We start from the raw sequence: 24,051 nt of genomic DNA, 5'->3' as shown, positions 1-24,051 counted from the left end.
AACAAACAAACAAACGAACACTCAACAGTCCCTTAAAGTTACCAAAGAGCATCTACTCTTTTGATTTCACCTTCTCTTTGAAGCTACAGTAAGCAATTTTCTGGAATACCTACTGACAGATATCACTGAAATTGTGCAGCCTTTGGTTTTGCAACCAGCTAAAAGGAATCCTTTTCTTTCAGGCTTCCTTGAAGAAACTTGCGGGTTCCATTTTAAAAGTTCTTAAGAGAACTGACATTTTTAAAGATTTTCTAAAGGGCCAACCAGTCATTCTGAGGAACTACTGCTTCTTTTCATTTTTTACAACATACAACTAACTGTATAAGAGTTTGATACCTGGTGTTTTGAGGGAGGTGGACGTGCCTTTGGTCCGTGGTGGCGTGATGCCAACCTGGGCACTCATGCCCCTCCTCCAGGAGCCTGTTTGAGACATGGACAAACCTGTCTTCTGCCCAACATCCTCACCCTGACATGAAGAGGATGGGGATGAAGTCTTCCACTTGTCCATCCCTGGCTCCATCTCTTCATCAACCTTCTTCAAATCCTCAGCACCAGCCCAGCTGCTAGCATCCTGCTCAGTATGTCTGTGCGTGTCTTTATTTGACTGTGAATCACACAGACACACAGAATATAGCTCACACACAGAAATCTCACTTTGGCAATCCAGCTGACAGATGGCCAAACTTTTCTTACTAGCCAAAGCAAAATGTCCAAAATTCTCAGTCTGTTCAATCTGCTGCGGCCTACTGACAGACTGATACAAAGCTATTTATAAAAAAGTGTCTGTGAGGAGAAGAAATACAGAAGACTAGAGTGTATGCACACCTGTGCTGCTTTGCTCTTGCGAGATGAGATGCCAGAATACGTGGGTGGATTCAGATCGTCAGTGCCGATGTTATCTAAAGTATCACTCAAACCACTGCTGACTGAACTGCTGTCATCCCAGCTGTAAAGACAGAAAGAGAAAAGTGTGAAAAAATATAATGTTTATAAGCAGAAACAAAAAGAGCAATGTTTATTAGTTGAAATTGTTTTTAAGGTGAGATGATGGGTATACACACATTAATTGACAAACCATGACTGTGTCAAATTAATGACTGTGTCAAATCATTCAGCTTTAAATAATGTATCACTAATGCACCTTTGAATTTAACTGATTTTTAAATTCAGTTAGGACATTATTTGTCTGATTTATGAGCATGTTTTCTTTTTTTTATATTTTGAATTCGTTCTTTTGGTTTTTTGTTTTTGTATTATGGAGTTTATGAAGTCAAGGTTTGTCTTTGATTAGATCTTTCCAAACATTATTCACAAGGACCAGAAATATGATTGCAATGCACGTTCATTCATATTTCAAAGCCCACTATTGTTGACTCACTGTCACCATCTTATTCATATTAATTTGCTTAATTAGTCCACTCTGCAGCTTCGCCCCTTCAATTCTCATTAACTATTGACAATATTTCTCTTTTCCCCAGTCCTTACATTCTCATTGCTCTCCATTTACCAGACCGTGTCTAATTAATGAAGGATATTAAAAAGTAGCTTTGACACCCTCGACTTTGCTGACCCAGTTGAAAATCCTAAAAGAAAGCTGAGTGTGAATGCATATGAAGCTATTATTACTGCCAAAGTGGAATTGTACAGACTTGGCCCAGTCAATTGCAAACTCATTTTCTGTCTATTACACCAGATAAATCATATGCTGTTATTTATCACCTACTGTCTTTCTCTTGTGTTGCTAAGCAAACTGTGTTTGATCATGTGTGTGCACGCATATGTCCTCATATTTAATGAAGTCTTCAGATCTGATCATAGAGATATTGTGTTCAAATCTCTGATGACTGGTGGCTGTTTGCTGCCCGGCTCTACAGACTAAATTGACAGCTTTACCGCCACGAAATCCATATAGACAAGACAAAGAGAAACATCCTGGCATTTACCGACATCTTCTGACATAAAAAGAGACCACTGAAATATTCAAACCTCTTTCCTGATGTCAGTATCTACAATTCAATTATTCATATCAATTCTAGGATTCTGAGTAATGCTAACAGAACAGTGTTGGCATTGAAAATTCAATATATTCACGTCTACCCAGGAGACGTCCCTGTCCAGGGTGTTTCGTCTTCTTCTTGAAATGTTTGACGAGCTAGTAAAGATTCGCTCAACTTTTATAATGTATGCAGGACAGAGCGAGAAGGAAAGAAAAGTTTGAGAGGCTGAAAGCGACTGGATAATAATTGTGAGAGACCCCGCAGGGCTCTTAACACCAGCGTGTGGGTGTTTCTGAAGATTCCAGCATTAGAAAGAGGCTCGGTGGGTGCAAGTGTGTGCGCAATCACTCTAAAAATATCATTATTGATTTTTCAAAATCCTTGTTTTTCCCATATTTAACTCCAGGAGCACTTGGCACATTTAGCTTGAGATCTGATACTGTTATATAATGATGTAAATTAAAGATTAGAGATGCCAAAATCTATTATACAACAGACCAGTTTCTTAAATCTGATTAGATGGGCATTTGAAGCCAGTGTAACATATGCACAAATCCTATATTAATGCAACAAGCTGCTACCAAACTTTATTTAGTCTATATTACTTGGCAGATAGTCTCACTTGTGATCCTCCCAGTCTTTCAAGCATAATAATCATTAAAGTCTATTGAATAACATCAACAATGGTTGTGCCTAAAACTTGTGTCTAAACAATGCATTAGTTGGAACCTTTCAAGAGTGAAATGACTTCAGTATCTAGTGGCCTGATACACATTAGCAGCTAATGCTTTAACACCTTGGTAGAGTTATTGACTTGTTGGTGCTATGATGTACTGGCAGTCCTGAATTCAGACAAATGTTAAATCAAGCTTAATACTGCAAGTTGAAGTGCAAAGTGTTGCAACAGAGCACCTACACAAATCAATAACCACCAAATGTTCCAGTCTAGCTGACAATTTCCTAATATGCACTCTGCTGAAAGCTTGCCCTGCCTGAGAGCTTTTTCTGCATTTGCCCTCCCACAATGTAACAGTAAACATCTAAAACTGTGGTACTCAAGGTGGGCATCCTTTGCCAGCGGGACATTTTTGGCAGGGGCTCACTGGTTAAGGTCACCTTGACAGTCTTGTTTCCACACACCCTTGTCACCGCTGAGTGTGCCCACTGCTTTGAGAGAATGACATCAGCAGGAAAAGAGCACCGTCACTGTTATGCAGCCGGAATGGTGACTAAAGCTCTACTTTAAAACTCCACTTCACAGGAAGCTGCACGTATAGGAAACAGATTATCTCATTTTGGGTATTTATGTTAAAAATGTCTTTTTGGGTTTGACTGTTTCATATTATATCATAATATCTTGAATTTTGAGAATTAATGCTTAGGGCCATGGGCAGCATTTCAAATATAAATTCCCGGTAATTGACCATGAGAAATGAACTGTGACAAATGTTATATATATCGAAGCACATTGTCAATGATGGCAAAATGAGCTGAAAATGAGTTCCGTTCAGTGCAATTTAAGATAACATTACCAGGCTTTCTAAAAAAGCACATGACTAGAATTTGAACAGTTTGACTGTTTAAAAGCATTTTCTTTTTTCTTTACATTTTCTTATGCTAATTTGGCAAAATATACTTGTTTGTTTTCTTGAACACATGGAAATTAACCTAAATATCAATTAATCAATTAATGTTTTAATGAAGTAGTGTATAATTACCTCAACATCTGACAAAAAAATTGGCAAAGTTAATTCAGCACAATAGCCTTGGGGTGACTGTCAGTAAAAATCTATGGTGGTAAATTTTTGGGGGGGAGAAATGTGATGCCCTACAGACAGCGGTGGATCCCGGAAAAGGCTAAATATATTATAAGCAGTCTGTTAGGGTGGCAGGAAGCTCTGCCTCAGCATACAAAGAGACAAACAGTCCAATTTTGAGTTATCCGCTGCCATTTTACAGGAATATGCATGCTGTCTGTTCCAATCTTTCTTATTTAAAATTAATCTTGATTCAGCAGATACGTTTTTCCAAGCCTTGCCATGAATTTTCCTTCTCTATTCCTTCTAGTGCACTGTAGGCTGCTATGCATTATCAAAAAAAATGCTAAAATTCTATGCGTTATATGCTAAAAGCCAATACAGATCAAGTTAATACAATCGGAGCACTAATCTGTGGAAGAAGCAGCTGATTACCACAATCTGGTATGCTTTACTGGGACTGTAAAACATGAATCCACTGCGATTCAGTAAAGTTTTTTTTTTATTTTATTTTTTTATCAACAGTCAGACCTAATGCTGCTAGCGAGATAAAGACCCCAGAGAGCTGCCCTTGAAGCTTGCCTATATGGGCTGAATATTTTTTTTGAATACTTTTTCCTGTGCTGTTGTAATTGTGACGGGACTGACAGTCAGACCAGGGTTACATGGAGTCTCTGGACTATGTCCTTAGACACCGGTCCATTCATGACAGCAATTCCAGCCTGAGAAAACACACTCAAACTGCCTTCAATGTCTGCCTCCACTTCTGTCTTATTGAAGAAGATGTATTTTCTAGTTACAACCCATCCATGATTCACACATAATTTACATAAAATGTGTTTCTGACTGTTTTTGACTCACACACTTGTGTTGGTTGGGTGAATATTTTCCACAGAATGAGGTTTTTTTAATTTAAACGCCTCACAGTATGAGTGCAGGCATTCACTTTACTTTCGTTAAGTGTGTGGTGCAATTGTCCATTCAAGCATACAGTAATATTCTCATGCAATATTCAGTGATGAAAGAACCATGCAACAATAACACTCAATAAAACTAGATTTGCATCCTGTGTGGATCAAAACAAATCAATTTCTCGATCACTAGCTGTGTCCATTGGTCTGTTAAATATGTTTCATGCTGAGGTGTAATTATGGAAAAGCAACAATTCAGAGAAAATTAACAGTCCTTTACCTGTGTGTGTGTGTGTGTGTGTGTGTATATATATACCTGTGTATATATATATATATATATATATATATATATATATATATATATATATATATATATATATATATATATATATATTGTATATAAAGAACAAATGCTGTCTTTTAAGTGCATGCATCCATCAGCCAGTCATTTCCACTTCTATAAATCAAATTAAACCCTCAAACAAGAAATACAAGAATTCGAAGATTACGATAAAAAGTCTTAAGGACATGATGCCATGTTAAATATTTTTAATTCCTCACGATTCCTTGTTAATTAATTTCAAAGAAACTCATTTACAGAAACAATGTCTGCTATCCAATGATTCCCAATGGGAAAATTTCCAGCATTTAGCAGTCTTTGAATGTTGATGCTGATAAAACGACACACTAACAGCTTTTTCAAATGTACAACATAAAGAATAATCCAATTTAACAGAGTAAATCTTGTTAACATTCATCAAAAAATGAAAACATAGTATTTTGTTCTAACCTGAAGTTAATATCTAGAGCTTAAGCTTTACATTAAACCAAATGGTGACAGGCCTGTTAGAGTCACCAGTGTACCAAAGTATGTCTCAAAACCAGTGACCAGTACTGAGAGAGGCGAAAGGGTGAACACTAACTCACCGCCCTGCGATTGATGCTGTCTGGCTGTGTGCAAGCTGCCCATGTCATGCTGTAGCTCCAGGGGAGGAGAAATCAAAAGAAGAAAAGCAAAGAAGAGGGAAAAAAGGAGGGGAAAGAAGATAGAGGAAGAATGCAACCCACCTGCTTGGTTACGAAACACAGGCTGAAGGGAAGAGAGCGACATCTCACCACTTCTTACAGCTCCACCCCACCCCCCACACCTCACCCCTCCCCTGGGCCCATCATGCACTCTGAGAAATGCTTCAGACATCCTCAACCAACTGGGGCGTTGCCAGAAGAGACAGACTCCAATCAAAGTCAGAGTCAGGGTCAAATTGAAGTTTCTTGCTGGGTAACACAAGGGAAATGATGCACAATGACCTTTATGCACTAAAACTTTGGGAAATGGAAATATCCAGCTCCTCTTTATAAATTCTTAATGATCCTGATTAAATAAATGCATACTGGCCTTGACAAACTGCATCATACAAAGTAGAAAAAAAAGTGAATCAGTGGTTTATTTGTACAGCTAAATCAAATCAGTTTGAAAGAAATGACCTTGTGGAGGAAGAGTATGACAATGTCTCTTATGAAATCAGGGACAGTCAAACTTCACTTCACTGGATTGAGTGGAAAAAAAATGTGCTTGACTTCTGCATTGCAAAAGAAGCCCTCAATCAGTCGCCACCGAAAACACTAAATTCGCAGACCAGTGCTTCAGATATACTGCATTGCTTCTGTAAATCAATAGACTGGCACCACTCAGGGATGTAGAAGCTCTAGTTTTCAAACAGACAAACCCACAATCACAGAAGCAGTGAACTGCATTGTTGATTAGTAATTGTATGACAATATGTAGAAAGGACAGCTGATAAACAGTATGATTGTGGTGATTGTGTTAAAACAATTCTGTCTAAAAGTCCAATGCTTATTATTCTGTTTTTACCACAGCAGTGCATGGGCCCAATCTGGCTCTGTCCCATTTGTTTCTGCTGAAGTAAAGGCAGTTCAGGGTCATTTCAATTGGCTGTGCACTGCCTTCTTAACCATGAAGGCCTGGAATCATAACTATTTATTTCACATTATTGCATACATACATCTGAGAATGAACTCTACACTGTTTATATGTCATGTCTGAGTGATGGGAAAATAAAATGAATCAATTACCTGTGAAATATTTATTACACCCCCCAAAAAACTTCAGTGAGACAGAAAACTAAAATATATATTACAACTAAACATAAAATGTACTAAAATATATATGTATGTTTTAAAAATATACAAGAAAAGAAACATTATATAAAATATAAAGAACTCAAATTTTCACAACATTTCTATTAACAAACAAATTTGGTCAAAGCGGTGCTAGGGGGCCTACAGTAAATTTCAGTTTTGTTTTTTTTTTTGTTTGTTTTTTAAGTTGCTTTGAACTTCACTTTATATATATATATATATATTAATATTATTGTGAATTAATAATATATTGAACATAACATTTTAATAATTGCTTTTGACTTTAGTGCAATGACAACATGCATTTACTACTTTACATTCTACACAGTATAAATGAGTCTCAAAATATATAGCTGACTTTATACTGTAGAAAGTGAGTCTCCATATTTAGAAGTCTTCTGCTTTAAAAAGTTTAAAAACCCATTACATAATGTAGTAATGTAGGCTGGGTTTTACTGCCTGGGCACTAATGAAATCTCTTGTTTGTTTATGCGGACAGTGTTTCTGTTTACATCCCCAGGGCAATGATCAATCCAAATGCTCTATTACTTACTGACTTTGAGCAGTGTTTGTCACTAGCAGAGTTTCCTATTAAATCTATTATCTAAACAGATGCACACCGTCTGTATGAAGAATTGAGTATGAACCCAGACAGTGCAAGCAGAGAAAGAATGGCTTGATTTTTGTATCATTCATTCTAGAAAAATATGCATATAGATATAACATACAAAGAGCAATATTGGATCAATGATGGTCCTGTATTGATCAGGACCAGCACACCAGAAGCCTTCAATGGTGGTAAAAATGGCTGTGTCATAGCTAGCATATCTGATACATTTGACTTGCAATACAGCATCTAAAGTCAACTGGAATGCAACATGACTCAAAGCTAACAACACAATACACTAATAAGCACAAAAACTATTTTTATTGTCACATTTCAGTATGAAATAGAAGTTTGTTTGTAGTCAAAATTGGATTACAAATCTAAGAGTGCAACATCATTTTGCTGCCTACTATTTAAAAATGCTGTCTAGGTAAGCAACAAATGTGTTTAAATCTTGAAATAAAGAACATTTGAATGAAAGACACATAAAGGACAAAAGGGGATAGTGAAATACTAAGACAACACTTTTAAGGGTTTATCCCAGGTGAACATATAATAAATTCTCTGCTCTTCTGTAAATGCTTAAAGCTGAAGTTCAAAACTTAAAAGTGCTAAACTTTCAAAATAAGTGTCTGAGTAGCTTTCTCTATTTAGTTACTGCTTAACATCCCTGGGGGAGTTAGAAGAGATTTAAATTGAAATACCAACAATGTTTGTATACTGAAAATGAGGAAGAATTATGTAGAAAAGTCTCAAGAGAAGTGAAAATGTTATTAACATGAAACTGTTACTATTTAGGAAAGAAACCATGTGGGTTGACCTTAAACTGTCTAGAGTCAGGTTCTGGTTGATTTAGTGGACTTTGATGGATGGTCTTGAATGAAAATGGAAGGAAACACAAACCAGGAGGCTGGCAGGGGGTCTCAGTATCGGGAGTCATGGGAAACATGGTCGGAAATTGCAAAGTGTTACTAGAGACTTCAGATACACAGAAAACACAGTCCTCAAAACCATTTCACAAGCACCTATCAACTTTTTAATACGCAATTTATCTTTTTTTTTTTTTTTTAGCAATTTCAATGCACTTTATCTAGATTATGTATCGTGTCTGAATAAACTGCAAATAATGCACCATCAAGTGCTGTCAAACAATTAATCGTGATTAATCACATTTAAAATAAAAGTTTTTGTTTATATAATATACGTGTACTGTGAATATTTAATATGTATATATAAATACACACACATGCATTTAAAAAATAAGTTGTTTATATTTTAAATATATTTATATATAATATTAATTATATTAATATAAATATATCCATGTTAATACATGTAAATATTTTCGAAATATATACTGTATGAGTTTATTTATACATAATAAATATACAGTACACACATACACTATGTAAACAAAAACTTTGATTTTAGATGTGATTAATCATTTGACACACACACACACACACACACACACACACACACACACACACACACACACACACACACACACACACACACACAAACCTTTAAATCTAATGGTGAGGAATCAATAATGAGTTAAAAGAGCAGCTTTGTGGAGCAGGGCAAGAATGGTCATTCATTTATGAAGTGAGCAAATGAATCTGAATTAGTGAGTGATTTCCTGCACTAAATGAGAAGGTACGGTGACCATCTATAACCTGAAAGAACTCCATGACTCCATTTCAGTGTGATAAATGAAGGTGCAGGAATTTGAATCATTTTCAGTTTAGATAATAATTCATCCTGTCAGACTTGTGTACAAAAACACTGAATCAGTCACAAAACCACATTTGTCTAATAGGAATCTTTGTAAATGACTGTAAAATCACAACACTACAAAATCCTCCCGCTGTTTGCCACAGAATAACAAAACCACAGATCAGTTTAACATCAGTCTTTCAAACACACACAAACCCTCATATCTTCGTTCGCTCTCACTCCCTGCTCACGAATAACACAAACCAATCCCCAAAGCTTTCCTTTCAAGTACAAAAATGCCGAGCAAGCTGTCATAAGCAGCCAGCCTCTTTCTCTGAGTCTGAAAGCGAAGGGTTTTACTTATTCATGTCCGCACGCTGTCGCACGGGTCCTGCTTTCTCAACCTCAGTGCTGCTGCTAGCCGTGCCTCATCTATGTTGCATGATGGGAGTATTTATAGATAAAGTCTTTTAGCCACCATTGGATTAATCTCATGGTAACTGATTTCCAGACATCATCACAATGATGCATATAAAACTTTTTGTCAGACAGACACTCAATTCCCATTCCATTCAGCCTGCAAAGGCTACAAATGGCCTTTTTCATGCAAGTCAACACTGTCTTTTGTCTTTTTAATGACTATATTACAGGATTTCTAAAAGCAACACTGTGAGATTATGGTGAGATTTACTAGCAGCAGCCCACTTTTCCACGTTAGGCCGGATTTCTACGAGGCAAAATGATTGCCATTATACGGGAGACGTGTTGCTGTTGGCCTGGGCTGCATCGCTGCTTATTCAGCAGTCAGAGTTTTAAAAGGGCAACAGCAGATTGAAATAATCTCATTTTCCCCAGCCTGAGGGTTTCAAACTGAGCTACACGCCACAGCAGGAGAGAGAGGGAGTAAGCTTTGTTTAAATGCCCAAATCTCAGCAGTCACACTCTTTGAGGTACTACACACAGATGGCCGCTCAAAGCATATGACAACCACAATTACACTACTACACACTGCCAGTATGCAAACACACTACTGACTGGCTCTTTTATTTCAAACGGATGAAAGTTAGCGAGCCTCCAGCATGTTGAGCGATGATATGAGTTGCTAACATCAGCCGCATATGTCAACACTTCAGCCATTGCCTGGATGCTCATGTAGGCAATGCTACTTTGAGTCTGGCTCGCATCATTTTTTTTGTTTCTTTCGCACTGTTGCCTTTCCTCTCATTAGGGTCAATCAAAATGAGCTAAAATATTTTTTCTTAAAAGTTGCCAATGTTGCAAAATAAGAACAAAAGTTAACATTTGGTAAAAACTTTTCTTTTGATATCATAAACTTTAAAATTGTCTAATATCAATGAGATTTTATATAATAATTGTATAATTAAAATATAAAATATCATGCAGTAATATTATATAATCCTTGGCAACACCACTTATATTAAAAACAGCATATTATCACATAGCTTAGTCTTGTTTTTATTAATTTGCTGTATTATTCAAATTTCTGCAGCAGGAACCAAAGAGATGGCTTTTGCTGCAGATTATCAGTGCTTTGCAGAGAAGAGTCAGATCGAACTGGGAACGACATTAAGCAGTGACTGTAATGAGTCCCTCTGGAACCTTCTGCTCTCTCCACCCTATAACATCACACCACACAGAGAACAAGCACACAGGGATCATGTTTATCTTGCCAATTAGAGCTGGTAATTGGTCAGGGAGTCAGGGGTCGGTGAAATACTAACCATAAAACACACAGGTACTGACCACTAAACATTCAGTAATCATTCACAGCAGTAAAATAAATGAGCTGCTGCTAAAATAAAATGAAAGCTATCAGGATTGGAGAGAAAGTGAGAGAGAAATGTCTCAGTGCCAATCTAAAGTCGCAGGGGCTCTGAGCTGACAGTTTTCCTCAGTTACATCCCCTCTGGACAGGTGGGGTTCATTAGTCTGGAGAGCGAGGTTGAGTCTGGGGACCTTCAGCACAGCTGATCCTCCTCCACAGAATGACTGACTGTTACTGGAGGCAAGACCAAAATACGATGCCTCCCTAAGGCTCGAGACTCTGCCAGTTTACTGGATTTTAGGTTGTGAAAAACATTTGACACCGGTGGGGAATGGAAACAGCTTGAATGCCAAGAATTCCAAGCGAAGCAGCAGGTAGTCCATGGACGGAACTGTCTAATGCAAACTGTACACAGAAATAGCTAGAGCTGTCAAAATCATAAGCTCCAAACTTCATCATTGCATCATGCACTTTCAATGAAATGTACACGGATCATATCATATAAAAATTGTAATAATACTAATAGTAATACTACTGCTGCTGCTACTACTAGTTGTTGTTGTGGTTATGATCAGGGTTATTATAGTTAACTAAAACTAAAAATGCAAAAATTTACTTGAATAAATAAATGAAATACGAAATAATAATAATAATAATAATAATAATAATAATAAATAAATAAAAAACAGCTAGTTCTAAAGGTAATATTTTTTCAATTTAATGTAGTTAAACTCAACATACTTACATAAAACTAAAACTGAAATAAAATGAATAATAATAGGCATGTTTACAGACATAAAAACATACTAAAAAGTACAAAATCACACAACGAAATTACAAAAACTTTAACAAAAATATAAAAATATTACAATAGTATCTCAATTATACTAAAGTAACATTGGTTATGATTATTATTTTAAAACAAGCAAAATAGTTTACAATTAGGAATCATACTGGTTATACCTACAGTAGAATGAACAAATGAACAAATAAATAAAATATCCTTTGCTTGACTACTAGGGAAAAGTAAACAACATATTGTTTAACACACTTATATTTCATTTAGTTCTCAGAATTACATCCCATTTTATATGCACGACCCTAAACGTCTTGTAAACACTGTTGTTTGGTCACTAATGGATGTTGGCCAAAAGGTTGCTTGATATATTATCAAGAAATTCTCGGTCCAAATAAGCTCTTAAGTGGAAGAGGCATTATGCTGACTGCACCAGCTATGTGAAACTAACCAACAGGGGAATCCTGCCAAAATATGCTTTGCATTTTAGTCTCATAAAACAAAGATTTGTTTATATACAGATAGTAAAAAGATGTTCTAGCTTAACAGCAGACAAGATGCAGGTTATATGAGACTGACAGGCTGCTATGATACTGTCTGGACCTCATCAGTTACAGTCACATCCCAGTCATTAATCTCTGCTCTCAAACAGCACAGACAAAGACAGGAAGCAACTCATTGATCACAGAAAGTTGATATCAGGTCCATCAAACACTGCATCTCATTCATCACCTGACTTGAACTCTGTTAAAGTCTTCAAAGATTAGTTTGGCATCACGAAATGGTGTTACATTCAGAAAAATCACTCGGATTAGAGTTTCTGCTAAAAAATGTATGGGTCCTATTATCAAATGACACAGTGAAGGAGACCAGCAATATTATGATCTCAATTTTCAACATTTTGCCAATATCCCACAGTCACGGAAAGTGTCACACATTCATTTAAATCTTGTCAAAACTTCTTACTTTCTTAAATGAGCTTTCCTCTCAACCCGACAGCACTTGGCTGTTTCATAAAATGTGTGGAAGTCCACTAACTGTACTGCCTTAAGACAGAGAACTGCTAGCATTGTGAATGTACATACTTAGAATATTGCAGGAAGTGTCCACAAACCCTTGCTGCAAATCAGTAATGAAGTAAACGTATTGGTGAACTCTATTTGTTTGATTCATGACAGGAGGTCTTACCTGTCTTCCCCTTGCATCTCTTTGACCCCTTTCTGAACGACGTCTTGAGCAGGAGGCATCTCCGGTGGGCGTCCAACATTTCGAGAGTAGAGGTCAACATTCCGAGAGTAAAGGCCTCCATCAGTGTGGTATTATGATTAAACAACAAAATAATATTGAACTATTATCTGAGAGCATTCGTCGTGGGTTATATAAGTGGGTTTAAATAAAGTGAGGACAGGGATATTCAGTGAATGATGACTTCAATTTCAGCCTGTTTCTCACACACAAAGTTGTTTGATAAAAAAAAAAAAAAACTGCAGTGCATGAGTTTTATGAACTATGTATATATGTATTTATGTATTCATTCATTCGTTCATTCATTCCTCAGAAATATAAATGTAAATCCAGTTTGGAATGGGAAGATGGTGACATTTAGGTTTTGGGTAAATTCCTTTCTTAATGTAATTTTTTATTAAATAGATTATGACATAAATTTATATAAAACAGTATCTATCTATCTATCTATCTATCTATCTATCTATCTATCTATCTATCTATCTATCTATCTATCTATCTATCCATCTATCCATCTATCCATCCATCCATCCATCCATCCATCCATCTATCCATCCATCCATCCATATATATATATATATATATATATATATATATATATATATATATATATATATATATAAATCTATAATATTAAAAACAACAACAAAATACATTTCATTGTGTCAGTGTTTTTGAATCAAAACTATTAAAAATATTTTTAAGATATCTGAAATAATGCTGAAATATAAATATAAGATGGGAAAAACTGCACTAAAATGACTAAAATTGAAATAAAAATAAAATGAAAAATAAATAATAAAAACAAAAATTTAAGAAATATGGCAAACTCACACAAAATTACTAAAACTTAAACTAAAATTAAAATAAAAACCTGAAAACATAAACTAATTCAAGATATAAAAATTATACTCAAACAACACTTCTTTGTATGTATGCATATATGAGCATAATTTTTAACTTACAGTGTGTTATTGCTCTTACTGTAGGTGTGAGTTAAAAACACGTCACAGATGAGAGAACACCAAAAACATTAATGTTCTGATAATTAGCATCATGCTTCAGCTAATTGCTGTTTTAGGCTGATGTACTGCCTGCAGCTTTGACTGCAGGAGCTTTATTGTGTTTTTATTATTCGCAAATCCATCACTTTCATGCAAGTTTGCTCAGGTTCAAGTATCAATACTTTGGTTCCCGTGTGAGTCAGTCTTTTATAGACTTCATTTCTAGTGTTATTTTTCTTTCTCCAGCTATTCATCAGCATAGAGACAGCAAGGGCAGAAGCAATAGTGCATCGCACAGTGATGTATATGTGACCCTGAGCTATTCTTCCAAACAGAGACATATGACGGTGTTTCTCACCCACATAAGGATATTGGGAGACAGCTGCAACTGCTTCTCTGCTCTGATTGAATGCGTATAAATGTTATAAATCGATCATAATTTTTTCAAACAGCCTTCCCTTTGTGAACATTGCATACGCCAACAGAAAAAGTTGTTGATAGTTCGACTGACCTAATTAAACTAGAAGAATCTCATATATATATAATTTTCAACATGGCTTCTAAATTCATAGTTTCTTACCCACTGATATCATCTGCATGTACATTCTTGGCGAGTATGTCACCATCGCTCCCGTATCCAGTCACATCCACCTCTGGCCCCGCCTCCAAAATCCCACCCTTCTCTCCCGGCTCTGACCCTCGAGCCCCTGAGGCGGCCGCTCTCCTCAGGGGGGCAGTGTATAACAACCTCGAGGGGTCACCATACCGAGCAGTGGTGCTTGAACTGGATCTGGGAGAAGCGTAGCTAGGAGCATCGCCGGCCTGAAGACGGGGACTCGATGCTTGGCCGAGGCGCCAAGACATTGGGGAGGAGCGGCTTGAGAGGGCGGGGAGGCCACGACCGTTCACTTCTGTAGTTACAGTGGTGTCGAATGTTGTCTCAAGGGTACTACAAAGAAAAAAATAGAGGAAGAGAAGGAGATTAGAGGAGAGAATTTTGGGACTGCAGGCGGATTTGGGTAATTAGATCAATATCCTGCTTCCGAAACAAGCTGACTTGCCATTTAAAGGCATAAATATCCAGCACCTGTGCCAAGGTGAGGAGTTTGCTTGACAGTTTGAGGACCAATCTGTACCCTGCAATGCAGCACTGTTTCTAAAGTTTAGAGTTCGAAATATCCACCAAATGTCTTGAATGTTTGCACTGACTCAGACTTATATGTTGAATACACAGATATGATTGACAATTGAGCTGATTTGCTACAAAACGTTTTGTAACAAAACAAAAACAAAAACAAAAACAAAAAAAATAAAAAAAAATAAAATAAAAAAAAATAAAATAAAATAAAATAAAATAAAATAAAACAGCTATGATTTATTTTAAATTAGTTAACATGAAATTTGGCAGTCCAAAAATCAAATAAAATCAAATAAAATAAAATAAAATAAAACAGCTATGATTTATTTTAAATTAGTTAACATGAAATTTGGCAGTCCAAAAATAAAATAAAATAAAATAAAATAAAATAAAATAAAATAAAATAAAATAAAATAAAATAATTTGGCGCCAATAGCCACGTCGACATATCGAATAGTGCGTCGACATATCGAACTGTTGTGTGACGGGCATCCCGAGTTCGAGTTCCTTTTCCGATCCCCCCCCCCCTTTCTTTCCCACTTGGCTTCCTGTCTAAATACTGTCCTATCACAATAAAAAAGGCAAAAATGCCCCCCAAAAATAATCAAATAAAATAAAACTATTAAAAAATTCTATTCAAAACTATAATAACTAAGCTTTTTAACTGATACATATAGTTGCATCTTTATAAGATCCTTCCCACATCAGATCCTTGATATGTCTATATTAGACCGAGTCTCTCTCAACAGCAGGTCTTCTATCTGTAGGTTGTGAGTGTTCAGCGTGGTGTGAAGGACCCAGCTGAAGCAGAAAGACTGGCAATGTGGCTGTGTTTGATTGCTGCTCTCCATAAAATGGAAGCTATTCTCATCGTGTCTAATCCACTTTAACTAGCAGCAGCCCATCAACAAGCATGTTAGCATGGGCACAACTTCAGTTTGACCTCCTGACCATTGTTAAGTGCTTCGTCCATGTCTCTGATTGCGTGACTATCAATGTGTGAACTGACGTGTGCATAGGCGTCTCCACACATCACAAGCTTGCTGATGCGGGAACGTGTGAGAAAACAGCATATGGACAGATGCTCAAATGCAGATGCATCTTGACACACCCATAATGTAAGAAGACTGTCCTGCAACAGCTCTCTCTAGTGGTGAGACAATCACATTACAGGGATGTTTTCCATTTCTAGGGTAAATTTTGAGGTGCTGTTTAATCTTAGAATGAACATAAATATTCAGCATTATTCATGAACATAAAATAGTCTGTTTAAACAATCTCTACAAGCAACAAATCCACAATAATATGACAGTCAGTAACTTGCATGAGGGGACAACAGCAGGGGGGCAAAAATGAGTGTCACTTAACAAATAAGTCATCAGCACAAGGCGATGTTGCCATGACTACAACGCCGGTATATTAATATCCTCACCATCAAAGTCCATTCAGAATGAGTCTCATTAGTGGTTAGCTAGCATGTAAGCTGGTTAACAAGGTCCTATGAAAGAGATACACTTTCAAATACTGTGAAAAAGTGAGCTACAGTAGGTGAAATGTACTGAACAATCCAAAGCTCCCATTTACAGAAACAGCTTCATGCTTATTGTTATTCTGCTGTGCTTGGTATATTTGAAAGGGTGGCCGCCAGCGCTAAGTGTGGCTATCAAAGCATGTTCTGTGTGTGTGTGGATGCTCTTGTTATGAAATACACCAGAGACTTGTGACTCAGCAGCAATGGAGGATGGATAACAAGCCAGTGATGGTCACACAAATGGCTGACCAGTGTTTTTGTATAGACAGGACATTTGAGCAGTAATACTGAATTTTGCAGTATGAAAACAACACAGTTGGTTCATGCAGTTGAAGTTGTTAATTAAAATAGTGCCAATATTTGGACAAGACAAATAAAAATAAGAAGCATGCATAAATAAATATACAAGCAAAAAACAGAAGGGGGCTTTACACTGTTAAAATTATTTTTCAAAGTTGTGAATAAAGATTACGGAAGTATGTTTTAAGAAAATACCATACCATTAAAATATTTCAGAATTTCATGTTTCATTCAATGTGTTACTTGCTGTTTGTTTGTAGTTATTTATGAAATTTTACTAGCAATATCTTTAAATTAAGAACTGACAGTTATTTATTTTATTTATTTATATATTTTTAGTACATGCAGAAATGAATTAGATGGATTCATGCAGGAAGGCGAGGTTTAACTAATGTTTTGCCATTTATAATTATTTTTTAATTATTGTGGTACAGAAAACTTTTACAACAAGGTTCAGTTTATCAACATTATGAATTAAATATCATAAACTAACAGTTTTTTTTTTTTTTTTTACACAATTTATTAATCTAGGCCAAAATTTTATATATAAACTGTTCGTTCAATACATCAACAAATGTTAATGTATAACAGTGTTGTTATGGTTAGCCAAAATTAAAAATCTGTATTTAACCTATTATTGTAGTAATTAAAAATGATTACTGACATCATTTCAGTAACTAAAATTAATATGGAATAGAATAATATAAATATTAGATGAAATAAAAAGAAATGAGAAATGTTGCTTTGGCAATCAACTGCAATACATTTAAAATAAAAGTTCAATAAAGTTCAAATAAAAACACTAAAACCAAAAATGAAGCTGACAGAAGTATTAAAAATGATAAAACACACCAATAAAAATACACAAAGCACATTAAATCACTCAAATTAAAGTTAAAATAAATGCTAATTAAAAATATCAATAAAAACTATAAATTCAACATAAAATAAATGCTGTGAAAACACTGTTCATTGTTAGTTAATCACACCTAATAACCAATGTTAATAAATTTAAATGCCTTTTGCAGCATTTTAAAACTTCAATCTGTGAGAGTTTTGTTTAGATGCACAATTTGGTCAGGTTTAAAGCCATCTGGTCACCCAGCATTTTCTAAAAGTGGCTCCGGAACTGTGTAATGCGAGCATCCCTGCAGTATGGTATTATGTACTACTCCCAGTAGTGTTGAACAAAAAACCCAGACCAACTAAGAAACAATGACTTTCCTTTTCGTCTATAAATCAAAGTCCACAAGAAGTGTATGAGCTGAGGTTTATGGCTTGCTAAGAACATAAATCATGTATCTGGAGTTAGTAAACATCACTGGATGCAGCAGATTTGGGCAGGTTCCTCTGTCTAATCTATTGATCTGCCGAATCCCCCTCTGGCCCAGTCACCAGCGTTTATCTCCCTCTCTGATGTCACTCCTCATGACAGCTGACAGTTCCACTATATATTTTCCTGATGTCTTGTCTTCTCGACAACCCCCGTCTCTTAGCAACATGCTAGTGCTATTGGGAAAGGGTAAGACTGCAGCATTTTTCTGAATCTGCCATGCTCCTCTGCTATCCCTTGAACGGACGGCCAGAAATCAAATGGCCTGATGAAACAGGAACACAATTACAAGGCCACCGGTGGAAAAAGAGCTAGAGGTTATTAAATTTCAACATTCTATTAGATGAATGGGATCCTATGGAATTCTACTAGATAGGGAGGTGCTGATCAGTTACATACTAATCAATCATGGCTTATGATGCTTTGGAATCTTGATTGACGTACAGTACATACAATGAGACATGAAACAAGCTCTAGATTGATAAATCTGCCAACATTTTGAAATTATGTCATGCATGCTTGCCAATTAACACAAGCGGTTCCAAAAAAATTTTTCTAGTCAATTCATAATGCAGAAATATTTTTGGAATATTTGAATAAATGCTTTGAGTAAAATAAGTGTTTAGTTAATGTTAGCAATTTGATACACATCTTATTTGTCATTGAAATGCATTATGTATACAGTGGATATTTTTCATTTAAATCTGGAAACATATAAAAATATCATTTTTAAAGTTTTGGGGTACCACAAAGATTTCTAGTACACTACTGAAGATAATATATTTTGCAATAAAAATGAATAATAACAAAATTAAAAACAATTAGTAATTAAGAATAAATTAACTATAAAAAAACTATATTTAACAAACTATTGTTCATTTCATTGATGAAAAATATGACGGAAATGTTCATTGACAAGCTTTTTTCTCATGAGACTAAAATGAGACGATGACGTGAAAATAAAATGTTTTACCAAAAGCTCTTTTTATTTTCTCAAAAAAAAAAAAAAAAGAGACAAAATATTACTGCGGACTGTTGTACAGCCCTAATACGAAAGCTTTCATGTGTGCAGTTGCCAGATATCAGGAGTTAAAATCCCCAAATCAGAGGTTCTCTGATACATTTTCTGCCCGGTGTTTTGCTTAATTTTTGCAATCTGCCAACCATGCGCTCTTCATTGCAGTAGCGGCAACGTTGATCTGAAAAGGATCATGTTTAACCATTATACGGCATGGTGAAAATGTTTTCATTGACTAAAACTAGACGAAAATGCTCAGACATTCAGTTGACTAAAACTTGACTAAACAACAACGGGACAAGGTTGACTAAATATGATAATAAACGTACATCTGACACAGGAATAAGACTGAGTCTAATTTAAAAGATTAATGCCTAGATTTACTATCAGCTTGCACCAGCGCAAACCCTCATGTGGTGTCAAAAAACTACTTTCAGGATTTACTAAAGACACACAGTGGGAAATTAGTGCTGAAAAGTTGTGGACACATCTATTTTTGCAGCTCACCTTATTTAATATGCATTTGTAGGTGCTTCCCTTTCGATTGGTAAATTCATAGGAGGAGAGTATTTAAATGAATCACGCAACGTGATTTACTAAGATTTGCGCTCACCAATTCACTGGTATTTGAAGTGTTATTTAAGGCCCAAAAAAGACCTAAGACCCCTAAGACCAAGACAAAATTTAAAAAGGCTGAAAAAATTAACACTAATGTAAGCTGCCTATATAGTAACCACATAGTTTTATGAGTCAACATTTGATAAATCCTCTTGAGATTCTTGAATTTAAGTCTAGAGTTTTGTTTTTGTGTTTTTTATTTGAGAGGCTGTCTTGACCTTGAAGAAGGATTTCTCTTCTATAACATCAATCAATACAATATTTAAGCTCAGAGAATCTTCAAAACGTGAACATAGGCTCAGATCAATAGAGCTTTGTGGCGTTCCCAACACAGTCGTGAATAGGTGTGCGCAGAAGCTTCTAAAAGAACACTTACATTCTCTACTCTTTCAGAATATATACCATATGGTATGTTTGGAGATGAATGGAAGTCAATTTGAAAAGCTCCTGCGAGACTCCACTGTATGTATGATGGAATCCACATAGTGGGCCAATGCCTCAGGAAACCACACTTTAACTTCTTGACAACCAAACAGTGTCACAAAGGTGAAAAATGGAGCTCTTCCCTACAATTAAAAGAGTCCTGGCTGGATCGCTATCTTCTTTCCATCTGTCATATGTTATAAAACATATTCTACTGAATTACTCTGTTTAGTTTGTCACATTGAAGAATAGCTTTTCCTTATCTTCGTTCATTGGGAGCACAGCCTGACAGCCGTGTGTCAACAATATATATCAGACCATTATGAACTCCAAGGGTTGGCGTTTTTTGATTCATGGGCTCTTTACTGGTTAGCTTTACTGGTGAGGGAGTGTGAGGAAGTGTCTAACCCCTTTTTGGCTCCTTTAAGAAGCAATGTGCTATGAAAAAAAAAAAAAAAAAAAGGCCAAGCATTGATTTCCAAAGAAGATGCTCCCAGTGAGGGGAAGAGAGAGAGAGTTAGGGCCAACACCATCTGTCATGTCAGTGCACTGCCTCTGAACCACTTTCCTGTGAAATTACATTCACATTGTGAGTGAGATAAAGAGAGAGGTGCTGAAATAGGCTGGACAAATGTGGTTACGCTTATGTATTTTCTGCAGTAATTGGGTGTTTGGGAATTTGGGTTTTAATAAATGATTGTCTTGACAAAAAAGAGAGCATTTTTCATTTCACAATGAGATTGGTGAGCATCTTTGTTAGCAAAGATGTTGGCACAGCAAGGGTTTGCATTGTTTATGAGTGCCAAACTGAGCTCTGTCTTTAAAGAAATTAAATTGGCAAAAGAGACCCAATTTTGGGAAAGTGCAGCTGTCACTGTTTTGGAGCTAATGAACTTTCTTTTCATGATGTCTTACCCAACTGCTATATATATCTTTGTGTATAAGGCAATCCCAGAACGTACTGCGACAACTTTTTGCAAAAAGCTTTACAAGTAAGATCATGCTCGTTCATTAGCTTCACCATCTACATTTTGCTGTCCCTCCGCTAAATTAGAGCTAAACCTGCATTAACCAGTCTGGAAATCTGTCTTCGCACTATTTTTCCTCAATGACCAAACACTAACCTGTGGCTAATCTGCGTCCCGCGTAAATTAGACATGGTTTCTTCAAGATTCTGTCTCAGGTCGGCGATGTTCTTCACTGTACGCATCCGTCTAGTTTCTGGATCCTCCCCTGGTGGATAGAAAGAAGAAAACATTGGTTACTAACCCTGTTACAGGCGCCAAGTCGCTTGCTAGTAGACAGTCTGTTAGGCAGAACGAACTCGGCATATGAACCAGTCAAACATGCTGCGGCCAGCGGTTAGTGAGCGGAGGCTGTCTGCTCCTGCATGTCAACTCAGATGCTGAAGTTACAGCTTGCTGTGCAGCTGATGGGATAAAGGGACAGATTTCACGGTCATCACTTTTCCACGAAGCATGGAGTAATCTGTGTGCTATGACACCACTTCTTAACCCCTAAGCCCTTCTCAAAGTTTGGCTGGAGCACGATTTGCCAATAAAGCAGAAATATATCAAATTTAAACAAACTTAAACAGCCATTTTACTCCACAGATTTTAGTACTTGTTTTCTGAACAAAAGTGAATTCCTCTCAGTGATATAAAGTATTTGGATCTGTTCCCTTATTAAAGATTCATTTAGTGAATCTTTCCTGCAGTTTACAGCATTATTGTCAGTGATTAATGAGTCATTGAGTCATTCACTCAACCGATTCATTTAAAAATCTACTTTGAGATACAAAGTAGACTCCAGAAATGCTGTTTCCCCACAATTGACAACTAAGTATATCTATCTTTTTTCTCCATTCTCTACAATTTAATAAAATAAATGAATATAATAAGTAAATTAACTAATAATAAATTGCAAAAACACCCTTACGAAGCAAGAAAAAATACAACAAAGGCAAGAATCTTGATTTGAATATGATTTGTTAGCTGGAAAAAGTTGTTCATGAATACAACACTACTAGAACACAGGCTCTGGATCTGAAGAGGTTCAGTTAAGTGCTTCTTTTCCACTGCATTAAACTCATTGAACAAAGACACTCATAGAGACACTCATACAGGCTGATGATGGCAGTAGGAGGTCTAACAGCAGGTCTGCAGAGCTCCCACATCCCATCAGAGACCTGCTTCTTTGATCCAATCACGTCTGGCTCTAATGCACACCTCCTGACTATAAAATACAATGCCAATTGCATATGATGTAAAACACTAATTAAAAAACTGAAAAAAAATAGTATGTGTGTTGCTTGTATGATTATGTTGCATTGAAGCTGTCATACAGTATGTTGGTATTTAAAATGAGCATTACAGTGCATCAAAACTGATCATAATTACTTTCACAACACACATTAATTTTACAATTTATTTTAAATGTGATCTTAACATTTTTTAAAAGTCTTTAGCAAAAGTGAAACCATGAATATATATATGCAGAAATATAAAAGGTGATTCCCATGTTGAACCATGATGAATCGCATTAAGATTTACACCCACAACCGTTTCCAACAGCACTTCTCACTTGTCAAACACCTCAAGGTCAAAGCTTATTTTTCTCTTGTGTAAGTAAACACCACCACATATTGTGTGTTAGCACATCTGTGCTGCTGCTGAAAGAACTGGACACTCTCCTGTACACAGATTAACAGTCAAATCAGTCTGTTTTTTGAAAGACAAACTGACAAACAGAAGCAATCATGCAAGTGAGCCTGACTCAAGCCATCGGAGTGGAAGATCCATCTGAGAGGGTAGAAGATTGATCAAGAGCACAACCAAATGCAAGAGTGTCATGACTAACCACCAATCCTAGGCTAAAATGAAAGCAAAAAAGTTGGTTTTGAAGCTGTTTTATATTTATCTCAGAAACATTTGCATTGGGTGCATTATTATAATCAAAACAGTATTAAATTGCTAAACTTCAATCTAAAAAAATCAAAGTTCATGGTCTAAAGTAGTGTAAGATGTCTATTTTCATAGGTACTATACATAGAGCACTTTGTACACAATCATATTTCTCACAGCAGATGATTTGATTTATTACAAAATATGAATTTAGTGGTGATGAAGTAAAGAGAATGGCTTTAGCCAAGTAAGATCAGTCTCTAAAATGACACTTTCAGCTACCATGCTGACATTCTCGTTCTTAAAATCCATCCCTTTTAAAGCACAATGCATCAAATATTAAAGCTAAAATGTCAACCTAATGAAAAAAAAAAAACACTCAACCTCGCTAATTTAACGCGTTGACCATCCTGATCCCTACAGCACAGAAAGGCATGACCCTGGAGCACAAACAAACACATATTGAGTCACTGTGAATGTATCAGGCTCTCTTTTACCCAGAAGGCTTTGTTTTATGGGATTGTAATGGACCATTCAGCCAAACTGTGTAAGGCAAATAAAGTAATTTCACTCCCCTGCATCTCCTATATAGAGCTACAGGGCCATTTCAAACCCACACACACATAGCAGGTGCATGGCTATTCTCACTGCATGTGAATGCTGGATACGAACAAACCATACAAGAGCTTCTGACTCAGATATTTGATGATCAAGAGGGCTCTGGGTGGCATAATGTGCACTTGTTGCCCTCTGGGTGAGCAGACACATTTCTACAAGCACCACTTGAGCCTGTCAGCAGCAAAGG

At 36.2% G+C, this 24,051-nt stretch overlaps 1 protein-coding gene across 19 annotated transcripts in view; it reads right to left on the bottom strand.

The window, feature by feature from the left end:
* LOC109072188 (neuron navigator 3) overlaps positions 1–24,051 on the bottom strand; it is a 326,013-nt gene that overhangs the window by 30,558 nt on the left and 271,404 nt on the right. For all 19 annotated transcript variants that reach the window (XR_006154536.1, XM_042722202.1, XM_042722203.1 and 16 more), the window contains 5 exons: positions 21,468–21,576; positions 14,562–14,931; positions 12,922–13,052; positions 826–946; positions 337–604 (listed from right to left, as the gene is read on the bottom strand). Coding sequence is in view for 18 of the 19 variants with exons in the window: in XM_042722202.1 (XP_042578136.1) it covers positions 337–604; positions 826–946; positions 12,922–13,052; positions 14,562–14,931; positions 21,468–21,576 (999 nt within the window). In the remaining variant the exon portion in view is untranslated. The remainder of the gene's footprint in view (positions 1–336; positions 605–825; positions 947–12,921; positions 13,053–14,561; positions 14,932–21,467; positions 21,577–24,051) is intronic.

Source organism: Cyprinus carpio, chromosome B4, assembly GCF_018340385.1.
Source record: "Cyprinus carpio isolate SPL01 chromosome B4, ASM1834038v1, whole genome shotgun sequence".
Taxonomy (NCBI): Eukaryota; Metazoa; Chordata; class Actinopteri; order Cypriniformes; family Cyprinidae; genus Cyprinus; species Cyprinus carpio.
This window is presented reverse-complemented; position numbering and strand designations above follow the sequence as displayed.